The sequence below is a fragment of the Trifolium pratense genome, linkage group LG7 (assembly GCF_020283565.1).
Source record: "Trifolium pratense cultivar HEN17-A07 linkage group LG7, ARS_RC_1.1, whole genome shotgun sequence".
Taxonomy (NCBI): Eukaryota; Viridiplantae; Streptophyta; class Magnoliopsida; order Fabales; family Fabaceae; genus Trifolium; species Trifolium pratense.
Genome location: NC_060065.1, coordinates 15,749,521 through 15,761,561, shown reverse-complemented (window position 1 = coordinate 15,761,561; position 12,041 = coordinate 15,749,521). Strand labels below are relative to the sequence as shown.

General features: G+C 33.9%; 2 protein-coding genes across 4 annotated transcripts; one reads left to right on the top strand and one right to left on the bottom strand.

Annotated features, from left to right (window-relative positions):
• On the top strand, positions 1 to 4,089 carry LOC123897440 (ALA-interacting subunit 3-like). Its single transcript, XM_045948086.1, has 9 exons — positions 1 to 235; positions 339 to 459; positions 889 to 947; positions 1,050 to 1,124; positions 1,224 to 1,334; positions 1,461 to 1,531; positions 2,246 to 2,543; positions 2,832 to 3,121; positions 3,902 to 4,089. The coding sequence occupies exons 2-9, from the start codon at positions 393 to 395 to the stop codon at positions 3,954 to 3,956; spliced, it is 1,026 nt and encodes a 341-aa protein (XP_045804042.1). The 5' UTR covers positions 1 to 235; positions 339 to 392; the 3' UTR covers positions 3,957 to 4,089.
• An 865-nt stretch (positions 4,090 to 4,954) lies between these two features.
• Positions 4,955 to 11,910, bottom strand: LOC123897439 (ribosomal RNA large subunit methyltransferase I-like). Of its 3 annotated transcripts, none has more exons than XM_045948083.1 (8): positions 11,676 to 11,910; positions 10,638 to 10,863; positions 10,415 to 10,549; positions 9,841 to 10,063; positions 9,159 to 9,345; positions 8,561 to 8,745; positions 6,471 to 6,608; positions 4,955 to 5,240 (listed from the first exon to the last, which is right to left on the bottom strand). In XM_045948083.1, the coding sequence occupies exons 1-8, from the start codon at positions 11,755 to 11,757 to the stop codon at positions 5,112 to 5,114; spliced, it is 1,305 nt and encodes a 434-aa protein (XP_045804039.1). In that variant the 5' UTR covers positions 11,758 to 11,910; the 3' UTR covers positions 4,955 to 5,111. The 3 variants fall into 3 exon arrangements, with proteins under 3 accessions (XP_045804039.1, XP_045804041.1, XP_045804040.1); XM_045948085.1 differs by having other exon boundaries at positions 10,638 to 10,877; positions 11,676 to 11,808; XM_045948084.1 differs by having other exon boundaries at positions 5,186 to 5,233.
• Positions 11,911 to 12,041: the final 131 nt, after the last annotated feature.

The window sequence follows — 12,041 nt, the reverse complement described above, 5'->3', positions numbered from 1 at the left end:
ATTTGTATTTATTTGACTGGTCTCTTTGGTCTCTCCCTCATGTTGTTGTTGTCCCTTTCTCTCTCTTTCTTCCTCTCTTCTGTTCTTCTTTCAACCTAAATAAACACAAAACATAGAGAGAGAAACTCAAAGAGAGAGAGAGAGAAAGAGTCACCGGCCGCCCCTGTCACACGAAACCTCCTTCCTTCTTCCTTTCTTTATACAAAGTCAATTCTCTTTTCCACCTGCTTAACCGGTAACCCTTCTTCTCTCTCATTTCTCTTTAATTATAACATTCTCTTCTTCTCAAAATCTTTATTCATTCTTTAATTATCATTTTTTCTCTTTCGTCTTTCAAGTTCTTTGCAAAAAGGTCAACTATTTTTTCAAGAAGGGAACTGTTTGATTCTGTTATGGCAACAAATAGCGCTGGATCCAATGATCCTACTGTTAATAGAAGACAAACTAAACGACCCAAGTGTAAGAAATTTTGTTTTATCATATCAAGACTTGTTTTTTAGGGTTTTGAGCTCAATTTATTCATGCCCATGTTTTGATTTTTCTAATTTGGTTCTGTTTGTTATTTAAATTTTGTTCCTTTTTTATGTTTAGTGAAAGGGTTTGGTTTGTTGTTATCTTTTATGAAGTTCTATTTCATGAATATAAGACATAAGACTTTGTTTAAGTAAATATTACCTCATGGTTTTTGAAACTTACTATTTGATATGTTGATTATTATTATTGGTTGAGTTTAGTTGAGGAATGTGTTGTGAAGTTAGATAAATGATTTATGAGTTAGACAATATGTTTGGATTTGACAACAATTTTGTATTTGTGTTCTATGTGTTTCTACTTACAAACAAAGTTGCTGACTAGAGTTTTCTTTGAAAAAATGTTCATGTCTTTCAGACTCGAAGTTTACGCAACAAGAACTTCCAGCATGCAAGCCTATTCTAACACCACAAGCGGTAAATATGATTTTTTGTGTATAGTGTTTGTGAATTGTGATTATCTATTTAACCTATATGCATTTAGAAGTCTATTTACATGGTATATTACTTTCCTTGCAGGTTATTTCAGCATTCTTGATTGTCACCGCCATATTTATCCCTATTGGAGTTGCTTCGCTTATTGCTTCACGAGATGTACGCATACTGTTTTTTGGTTTTTGTTTACAGCTCTAAATTACATGTGTATAATTCTTTGTGCTGACTTTGAATTTGTTATTACTATCTATGTATCAGGTTGTTGAAATTGTTGATAGGTATGAGGCAGCGTGTGTGCCGTCAAATTGGACAGACAAAATAGCATACATTCAGAGTGGTGCCGATAAAACTTGCAAAAGGGAGCTGCATGTACGGTTCTTTGACTCGAATTTCTCTTCATCTGTTATTTCTGCTTTAACTCTGTTCTTATAATTGATGAATTGTGGATTTCAAATTTTGATGTTCTTTTGTTTTAAACGTTGATCTTATGAATAGGTTGAGAAGCGAATGAAGTCTCCTATCTATGTTTACTATCAGCTTGACAACTTTTACCAGAATCATCGTCGGTATGTTCCCTTTTATTTCTCATGAATCTTGCATTCATTATCTGTTTGAATTTCACATTTACCAAGCACAGAGGAAAGTGGTTTGAAGTGACAATGACCTCACGTTCTTTGGGTTTTGTTGCTTACTTCCCCCGATTGTTTGGATATCTTTGCCCAGTGACTTTCATCTTGTCATTGTTTTAGAAATGTATCTAGGCGGTAGATATGTGTATGCCATGAACTTTTCAACAAAACCATCACCTATTTGCAATACATTTATTTTGGCTCCGCTTTCATGTGTTCCCATTATGGTTTTCTAACGTGAAAAACAGGATTATTTCATATCATTTAAGTTTGAGGAAAAAAGTTGGACAGTTTGTAGTAATAAATGAATGCAGAAAAATAGCTAGTTTGTCAACTGAAATGAAGTTCATTTGCAAACTACCATCTAAATGCGAGAAATATTTTAACAAATAATTATAAAATTTTAGAGTTTTAGTTGTGATTCTGTTCTATAACTGAGATAACTATGAACTATTTGTATGAGTTTTAAGTTTAAAGAGATACTCATATGAGTTTTAAGTTTATGTTCTCTGCTGTCTTGGATTATTTGTTTCATTCCACAATTTCCACTCTCAACGATTGGTTGTATAATGGTGTAATCTTAATCATAGAATATATTGTGTAATTGTTTATATTCTCATAAATACGTTCATTTTAAAAAAAAATATATAGGTATGTGAAAAGCCGAAATGATGAGCAATTGAGGGATGCTGGAAAAGGAAACTCAACAAGTGGTTGTGACCCTGAAAGCAATGTAGATGGAGTGCCAATCGTACCTTGTGGTCTTATAGCTTGGAGCATGTTCAATGATACATACAGCTTCTCGCGCAACAACAATAATGTGACAGTGAACAAGAAAGGAATCTCATGGAAGAGTGATAGGGATCACAAATTCGGAAGTGATGTTTTCCCTAAAAATTTCCAGAATGGTACTATTAAAGGTGGTGCTAGTCTCAATGAAACAATACCGGTAAATCTTCTTCATGAACCTGTATATTTATAGAATTATGCCGAATTTGGATTAGCATGTAGCTATTAGAATCTTTCCGGTTAAAATAATTTTATGGTTTTCCTTTCCTCTAAATCCCTTGACATGCACTGGAAATCATAGATCAATCTTTTGTAAAAGCAAATATTTTTGTTCCTGATTTCATGATTTCCGGTGTATTCCACTGTTCATCTTGTGATTGTATTGACATTCTCAATTTGCTTGCATCAATGAGATAAGTTACTCACTTTTTGAATTTTTATGAAACAGTTGAGTCAGCAAGAGGATCTTATCGTTTGGATGCGAACTGCGGCTTTGCCAACTTTTAGGAAGCTTTATGGAAAGATTGAGGTGGATTTGGAGAAAGGTGATGTGATAAATGTGGTATTGCAGAATAACTACAACACATACAGTTTTAGTGGCAAGAAGAAACTTGTATTGTCAACTACTAGTTGGCTTGGTGGAAAGAATGACTTCCTTGGCATTGCTTATCTCAGTGTTGGAGGATTGAGTTTCTTTTTGGCAATGGCTTTTGCTATTGTATATTTTGTCAAGCCAAGGTAAGAAAAATCATCTACTTCTTTGTACCATGCAAATTCCTTTGTACATGGTTTTCTGGTATATTGATTTGATCAGAAATGGTGTTAATGCATTCACTCTTTGCACATAGTTGCTTATTTTACTTCTTACTCACCAACACAGTATTCATTAGCTCACCTTTAGTCAATTTGATTATAAACTACAGATTTTGCTCGAGTTAGTAATATGTTGAGTGCATTTCAAATTCATTAGCTCGCCTTTAGTCAATTTGATTATAAACTACAGATTTTGCTCGAGTTAGTAATATGTTGAGTGCATTTCAAATTCATTAGCTCACCTTTAGTCAATTTGATTATAAACTACAGATTTTGCTCGAGTTAGTAATATGTTGAGTGCATTTCAAATTCAGTGTGTATTTATGAAAAATTTCTGATATGAGAGTTTTCGTCTCTGACATATGGTAGATTGAGAAAAAAGAGTTTAAATATACTTTTCGTTTTACAAAGCTAACCTTTTGATTGAAAGTTTGTGATGAAATCATTAAATCACCATCTCTGTAAATTTTGAAGTAAATCTTAAATCATTTGACTGTTATTGAAATGCGTCAATGTTGACGTCTTTAAGCTCTTTTATTGAACGGTGTTGATGTTTTAATCCCTATAATATACTTTTTGTCCGAAGCAGTCCCTTATATATCAGTTGAAATTGAAGTAGTAGTTGACAGACTCATTTCAACAAACATGCACAATGCCAATTTTGAATATTATTAGCTCCTAATCTGTTTGATTCTTATGTTATAGGCAACTTGGCGATCCATCATACTTGTCATGGAATAGGAATGCAGCAGGGCAGTGAGCAGAGGAAGCTAGTTGTGCATTATCTTCCAGGATTGCCTTGTGTATTTTTATTATTCTACATACTACAGTGGCTGTGTTATTTTGTAAATCAATGTTATTAATACATATTCATACAAATAACTTTTCAGACATTAGGAGTATTTATTGCCCAAAAATAATTCTTTTTTACTTTTCCGTCTTCTGCGTAAGAATTGACTGTTTTGTATTTTGCGATCGAGGATCACATTCTTGTCTATACTTTTTGGCTTTTTAGCGAGTGAAAATAGTAGAAATGTATACAAGAGATTGAATGTTCTTTTACTGCCTCCGAACATTAAACTTGTGAGATCGTTGATTATATTTTAAATCGTTTGAATTAAGACGATCATAATCGAACTACATAAATAATCAAGCCATAGATAGTGTAGGTTCAATCAATTGAACTTGTTAAAGCATAGCGTGAGTGCAATATAATAAGGTGCCTTTGCTTAAATAGATCCATTCAATGCTTATTTAATAAGCTATTCTAGGAGTTTAAGTGTTCACTCAAATGAGGTAGATATTGTTTAGAAATACATCACCAATGTAAGTTATGTTTAATGCAAGTTAATTAATAAACAAACAATAGTTCACTTAAAATGAGATGTTCTAATGCAAGTGAAGTTATGTTACCAATGTAAGTTATGAAGAAACTAAATGTGATATTCTAAAAAATGAAATGCAGCAACAAATTTTAATTAGTATAAGCTTATTTATTAACTAAAAACTAACATTCTTTGGTTACATTCAACTACTCTTTGATCTTGATGATTTTGCCTTTTGTTTCTTATAAAAATGATTTGAAGGGGTATAACTTGACAATAATCCAAAGACATGTTTAAGAAAGTAATTGTGAAAGATTCATTAATATTACAATACATCCCAACTTCATGTCAGATGTGTTTCATCATTTGGCAGTTGGCAAAGGATTATGACTTTGGCTTCAAGAATGAATTAATTCAGTTTGACAATCAATAATTAAATAAATAAAACCTAATCCTATTTCTTCTTTCAACTGATTTGAGTAAGCAGATTTTCTTCTAAGTGACTGAAAAAGAAATTCCGCAACATTGCATCAAAATATAGAATTACATTGAAGAAATTAAATGAATGAACCTAACAGTACAAACAACACTCATGAAACTCTCAATAGAATGTTGGTTAGGTATGTGCCTTCTGGGTACGATGGATCAATAGGATGATCACAGGCAGCTCCAGCATCTCTTAGAACAGTGATTTTTCTCTTTGCCATAGATGCTGCACTCTAATAAAACCAGAAAATGTAATAATTCATTAACTTGTATTAGAAAAAAAAATATTCGTAAAATGTTTATCCGTTAAACTTGTTAACAAAATGTCTATTGATTTAAGCATACTACTTAAGGCTTCAAGACTTTATTATTGCAAACAGATAAATGGTATAAAAAACTTCCATTGTCACACTAGACTGATGTAGTGGATACTCATAATGAGTGAAAATAAAAGGAGTAGAAACTTTCTCGTATTATCTTTTTATACTAAATTTACTTTGTGATACAAAACATTAGCTATCCACAATCTGGTATATCACTTTTCTTCCCTCTAGCGCAAATGCAAACGTGATCTGGGCTGTTTCCCTCTGGACGATGAAGCTTATCCTTATCCCCCATCATCTCACTGGTCGATCTTGACTCTTTTGGGGTTATATGAGCTACTAGATTTTCACTCATTTGTGTCAAATACTCAACAATGATGATTTTAAAGCATTGAGGCAATCTAAAGTCAAAATCTGCACTGACAAACAAGTACTAGTCTTTCAACTCATACTATCTATTTCTTTAAACGGATAACTATATCTTAGATTTGCAATTTATAGTCTTTAAATGGATAACTCCATTTCATTTCCCTTCGCGTATAGACGGTCTAATATGCACAAGTGAGACAAGTATTTCATCATGCACAAGTTTGTCCTTATCATTTGATTAATGTCTCACCATTGGATCAATATGTCACATCTCATTTGATCCAATGGTCAAAACAAGTTTGTGCATGGTGAAAAACTTGTGCACCGTAGACTTGATCTCACATAAAATATTCAAGCAAAAATACGTTTTGTTTCTTCTCTTTCCCTTTCCTTCCGCATTCCCCCTCACCCTTTTTCTCCTAACTCTCAAACAAAACATAATAATAGTCTGTAATGTGTGATGGAAATCCAGCCACTTGTTTGCTCCACAAGCATCCTATTAATTACCTAATCAATCATGTCTTTCAATCATTTTTCTTCACTAATAAACTTTATGTTATTATGTGCGCGGTGACTATTACTTTAATTTATAAGTTCCCAAGCCAATGATTGGCCAAATAGATTAATAGCACAGCGGTATCATATTATCATTATATTTGCTAAAGTGGGGACAAAGATGCACGTTAGTTAAATTTATGACCAGTCAGAAATTATTTATAACAATAATAGAATAATGCACAGGCAATAAATTTCAAATAGGACCTACAATACCTGTAGGATACGCGGGAAAATTCCGCTCTGGGTCACAGCTCCAGAACAGGAACAGGTCATCAGAAGACCGCCTCTTTTTGTAAGTTGCATGGCCAATGAATTCAAATTTCTGTACATACCAGACGCACCATGTAGAACCTGTAAAATAATACAATTTACATTAACATTACAGTTTCCAAGACAAAAAGCTGAAAGTTGAAAATGAGAAGAAGCAACAATGTATTGCAAAACCTAGGTGACAACACCAGATCACAAAATAAATTTCAAGATCTTCACTTTTGGAATCGCTTTTAGTTCCAAATAAATTCAAGTAAAGCACTGGTTACATTATTACATAGTTTGAGGTATTAAATATCACATGCAGAATCAACAACAATGAAAGACCATTCCTATTATATGAGTCAGCAATAAATCTAAGCAATAAAGCCCTGTCATGTATTAGTTTTCCTCAGTCTCCCTCCCTTTACCTCTAGCTATGGAAAGATTCTCTATCTAATAAACTAACGGGCTATAAGTCTTCTCTACAAATGACCAAACTTGGGGCTCATAAAATAAAAATTAATAATAAGCCTTGATCTACTCTGTTCCCCAATCCTATTTCCAATGCAGTAAAAATATGTATGTGTCCCATCAGCTCTAGTTGATTAGTGTTTCCAAACTAACTGTGTCAATGTGTGACAAGTGGTCACTTTCTCGCCTAATAACTGCTACAGTTTGGTTGGTGGTAATAGTAGATTAAAACAAGTGAGCCTATTGCTACTGTTGTAACATCAATGGGCAAAGATAGCAACACTTCAATGGATGTGCAGTTGTTGGAATTGGAACCAACCAACCACTAAAGGCAGTGCAAAACTAACGGATAGGATTGTGGCTCCGATGGCCTATATTTGACAACACAACTTAGGTCCTTAGGACAGGGAGGCTGCAGACCTTTGTAACTAAGGGATTTTACCTATTCTTTATAATAAAAATGTAATGAAGTACCCAGTTTGTATCAGAGAATTTATTTTATTTTTTTTGACAAAAGCAGAGAATATATTTAATCACTTGAAAATGGAAATTTTTATTATATTTACATATTTTTGGCCAAAAATTATGGTGAACATGTAGCAGTAGGTCAATTTATGTGAAGCTTTTCAAGAAGTAGACGCTTTTCAAGTAGACCACAGCTTTTACATGATAGAAGAAAACCTGTTGCACCATGCAGAGAGACATGGAGAAATTCATACTTACAAACATACACACAGTCAACAAAATTCACATAATAATACCATTACAATGACCAATTTTGTAATGTTGACAATTAGCATTATCGGATATTATTAGAATTTTAGAGGCCTATACTCAACCACAAAAGCTAGCTTGAGAGTTGAGGTTTGCACTACACTTATAAAGACTATCTTTACCATATCTCTAGCCAATGTGGGACTTCTAACACACCCCCTCACGTCCAGAACTGAACAAGCTGGAACGTGAAATCAACAACAACGGGTGGCCCAAATATGGGAGGTGTCCACAACAGACAACAAATGAATCTAGGATAGGCTTTGATACCATATTAGAATTTGGGAGGCCTATACTCAACCACAAACAACAAAGCCGGTTTTGTAAGGATGAGTTAGACCCAATATAAAATCTGACATGGTATCAGAGCCTATCCTAGATCTATTGTTGGGCTTCCCGCATCGTCCACGCTTCAGGCCCATTGGGCCTGAGTGTGAGGGGGGGTGTTGGATATTCTGCCTTCATTGCGGTCCGCCCCCATCTGCCTAATTGCAGCATTTGAGTTGCCTTCATTGCAGCCTCCAACACCTTCATTGTGTTGGGTGTGAAGGGGTGGATTTAGTCTCACATTGCTAAGAGATATGGCCTGTGTAGCGTTTATATAGCTTTGGCAACCCTCACCTTACAAGCCGGTTTTGTAGGGATGAGTTAGGCCCAATATAAAATTTAAGAGATATGAATCACAAGATAAAAATGAAAAGCAAATAAACTATATCACAAACAAAAGAAACCCAATTACTCTTTTCTTTAGGAAGCCAGAGTCTCAAAGTATGTCAAAACATAACTATTGCAGTCATGATCAATACCTTTTTTGAAGGAGCCAGTTTAGGAGGATCAATGATGACAATATCCCAAGATTCATTTCTCAGAAGAGCACCCTTCATGAATTCAGTTGCATCTTCTTTCAAAAAGGATATTCTTCCAGGATCAATGTTGTTAAGTACAACATTTTCTTTAGCAAGCTCCAGAGCTGGCAGCGATGAGTCAACACCTAACAAAATCGTCAACATAACCAAACTTATTAAATCAGTCTACTGGATATTACTCGCAACAATAATACAATACAGATCAATTAAACTCTCCCTCTACATATTCCAGCAAAAAAGACCGAGTTATAATGTAGAAAATTTTCTATTGCCCTTTATGAATCTCAAAACTACTTTTGGACTATTTCAAGCCAGGGAAAAGAAATTCATCGAGTTTAAAGCAATCCAATCTGAAGTAGCAAAGAATAGTTATTAGGTTATTATGACGTGTTGGGTTGGGCCCACCTTTCTTGAACTAGTTTTTAACTCTCAGTATGTGTATGCTTCCTTTCTTTCTAAACAACCAAATTATTTAAAATAGTATATTGTCAATCATAGACAATGATAATGAAGAAAGAAATAGCGACATAGAATGTACCAGTGACATTTAGAGCACCTCCACGCACTGCATTTAGAGAAAAACCACCACTATAGCAACAAAGATCAAGAACCTTTCGGCCATCTGAAATTCCCGATATGAACTGACGATTCTCGCGCTGATCTGCGTAGAATCCTGTCTTCTGTCCTTTCAGTGAAATCGTGTACACAATTCCATTTTCCATAATCTGACAGATGAGGACAACAAACATGTGAAATCTCAAACTTCGTAAATTTCACATCTCAGTTACCATTAGTCCAAAAAAAAAAAACACAACATTTCATCTTCTCGGATTTTTAGTTATGGAAACATGTGCTAAGGTGCAAAATATAATTTGCATTATGTAAGGATAACAAAATAGGACTCCTGAGTGTGTTTTCTGAAAAGACATAAAATAAATAATATTTACCTCTAATTTTTTCAAATTAAAACTTTGAGTAGAAAAGTTGTTTGGTTCAGCTATATTTTAACTTCATGAGTCATGACATATTACTTCTATTTACCTTGTACTATACATCAATGCAATAACAAAATAGAAATACATGAAGAAAATAATAAGACCATTGTTTAGCGGCATTGATTGACTATCCAGTGCAATGTCATAATTACCTAGGAGAAGTAAATAGAAAAAAGAAACTGTCCAAAATTTTGAAGAACAACATTTGGACGGATCACAGTATACCTTTGTTCTTTCAGGACAAGTAGATGAAAGCAATTCTTTTGAATCAGACACATTAACTCCATCTTCCTTTAAAATATCAATAGACGGTCTCCAATTTATATGATTGATATAATTGATTTTCCGGATACATGCCTCTATCTCTGATTTGTACTTCTCAACCCAAGCAGCAGATGATGCTACTACAGCTACATCTCCAAATACATCAACTATCAATCCTGATAATCTGTCGTGAAACCAGAAAAACCCAATTCAAAATCGTCCAAATGAACTTCTTGGAAGCATTATCATTTAAAAACTATAAAAGAGTGGTTATTTGTGTCCGACCTACTTAACATATAAATCTCTAAAAGGAAATATGTTCAAACAAAAAAGGCGGTATAGCATCTACATTCCTCAATTCATCCCTCTTGTTGGCAATAGAGAAAAAACAGTGCAAGTGTATGGTTTTAGAAAATGGAAAAGAAAAAAAATCATGGATCTACTCAAAAGAACTAACTGTTCAGTGATGTATAGGAACATTCAAAGTTGACAAAAGGAAACATGAGGAGGAAAAGTTCAACCATTGATTTCTCACCTGTCACCCTCACTATTGATTAGACGATACGCATTCGTATGGACAGAAGGAAGACCCAACCTTGTACGCAATTCAACAGCAGAATCAATTCTTGTTTCAAGCAGTTTCTCCATGTTTAATGCACATGCTGAATCACTGTGTGATAAAAAAATTAAAACTAAATACCACGTTAACAGGCTATGGTGAAACAAAAAGCGACGAATGAATAATCATATACAAAAACCTGGTTGCTTCGTCTTGAAGCTGCATGAGACGAACAGAAAACATAGAAACCGAGTTGTACAAGCCCCACCCTATTGGTTTCTCCGTGCCATCTGATACCAAAACAATATCGCCAGTCTTAGGAGGCGGCCTACCGATAATTCTATCAACGGCTCCACTGTATACCATTGGGTTGCCATCTTTAAAGAGTTGGGTCTTCCCTTTCTTTAGTACAACCTTTGCAACACCTACCAAACCCAAACTATTCATAAAATAATTCAGTAAGCTTAAAAGGAAAAAACTTTCCCATGTATTACTATTGACGTAATCTATAATACTATATCTATCTACAATTGAAATACTACAGATTAAGAATATACAAAAAAAATTGAGTCATGGAAAATAATCTAATTGAGTAAGGGTATGCTTTGATTGACTTATTTGAGCTTATCTACTGGCATAAACACACACTTGTGAGACTGTTTGAAAGAGCTTAATGAAACAGCTTACGACATGTTTGTAAGTTGTTTTCAACTTATTTTCATAAGCTCTAGAGAAAAAGAATCTAATTGAGTTAGGGTATGTTTAGATTGACTTATTTGAGCTTATCTATTGGCATAAACAATTGTGAGACTGTTTGGAAGAGCTTATGGAAACAGCTTATGACATGTCTATAAGCTGATTTCAGCTTATTTTCATAAGCTCAAGAGGATAGCTTATGAAAAATAAGCTTAGTTTGACTTTATTTTATCATTATTTATAGAAATTGCTTGTACATAAGCGGCTAATTAAGTTGTTTATCCAAACAGGGTCATAATGACGAGGTTGTTAAAGTCCAAGAAAATTGTTATACATTTGAACTTAATAGTGTGAGTGTTACTATCAGAGAGTATTATATTGTACTGTACACACCAAACACTAAATTTTTTGATTTTAAACATTAGGTTTTAGTAAATTAGAACTAATTATAACCATTACATAGCCATGTCATCCTTGCATTCCGAAACTGAATAAGAATCCAACAATATTTGAAGTGGGAAAAATGAAAGAGAAAGTGTACCTTTGGGTTGATGGGAAGCAAGTTGTTGAAGAGTGGTTGGCAAAGAACAAACCGATAGGGACTTTGTCAGTAACTGCTTCATCTTCACTTCACCCTTTGCTGCTGTGTGTTGATAGATAGATAGATACAAAACACTCAACTCTGTCCGAAACTCTCTTCTCTGGGTTTCTAGGGATTCCGGTTCCCTCCCCTTATTACATTACACCACCATTATTATTTCTTTATTTTTTTTAATAGATTATCGGTTGCGTCCCGTATCTTTTACCGCATCAATTCATTGTTACATTTTATTATTAATTTTTTTTTTATGACATTTTATCTATGGAAAAAAACTTACAAAGGAGAAACAGTTCCTTAAGAGCATTT

Bases quoted from the DNA above. Each gene is read 5' to 3' on its own strand.
- LOC123897440 (XM_045948086.1), top strand. From the start codon at position 393: ATGGCAACAAATAGCGCTGGATCCAATGATCCTACTGTTAATAGAAGA. The intron at 1,532-2,245 runs GTATGTTCCCTT...AAAAATATATAG, and splicing joins TTTTACCAGAATCATCGTCG to GTATGTGAAAAGCCGAAATG. The intron at 3,122-3,901 runs GTAAGAAAAATC...CTTATGTTATAG, and splicing joins GTATATTTTGTCAAGCCAAG to GCAACTTGGCGATCCATCAT.
- LOC123897439 (XM_045948083.1), bottom strand. From the start codon at position 11,757: ATGAAGCAGTTACTGACAAAGTCCCTATCGGTTTGTTCTTTGCCAACC. The intron at 9,346-9,840 runs GTATACTGTGAT...CTCATCTGTCAG, and splicing joins CTTGTCCTGAAAGAACAAAG to ATTATGGAAAATGGAATTGT. The intron at 5,241-6,470 runs GTATTGTAGGTC...TGGTTTTATTAG, and splicing joins TTTTCCCGCGTATCCTACAG to AGTGCAGCATCTATGGCAAA.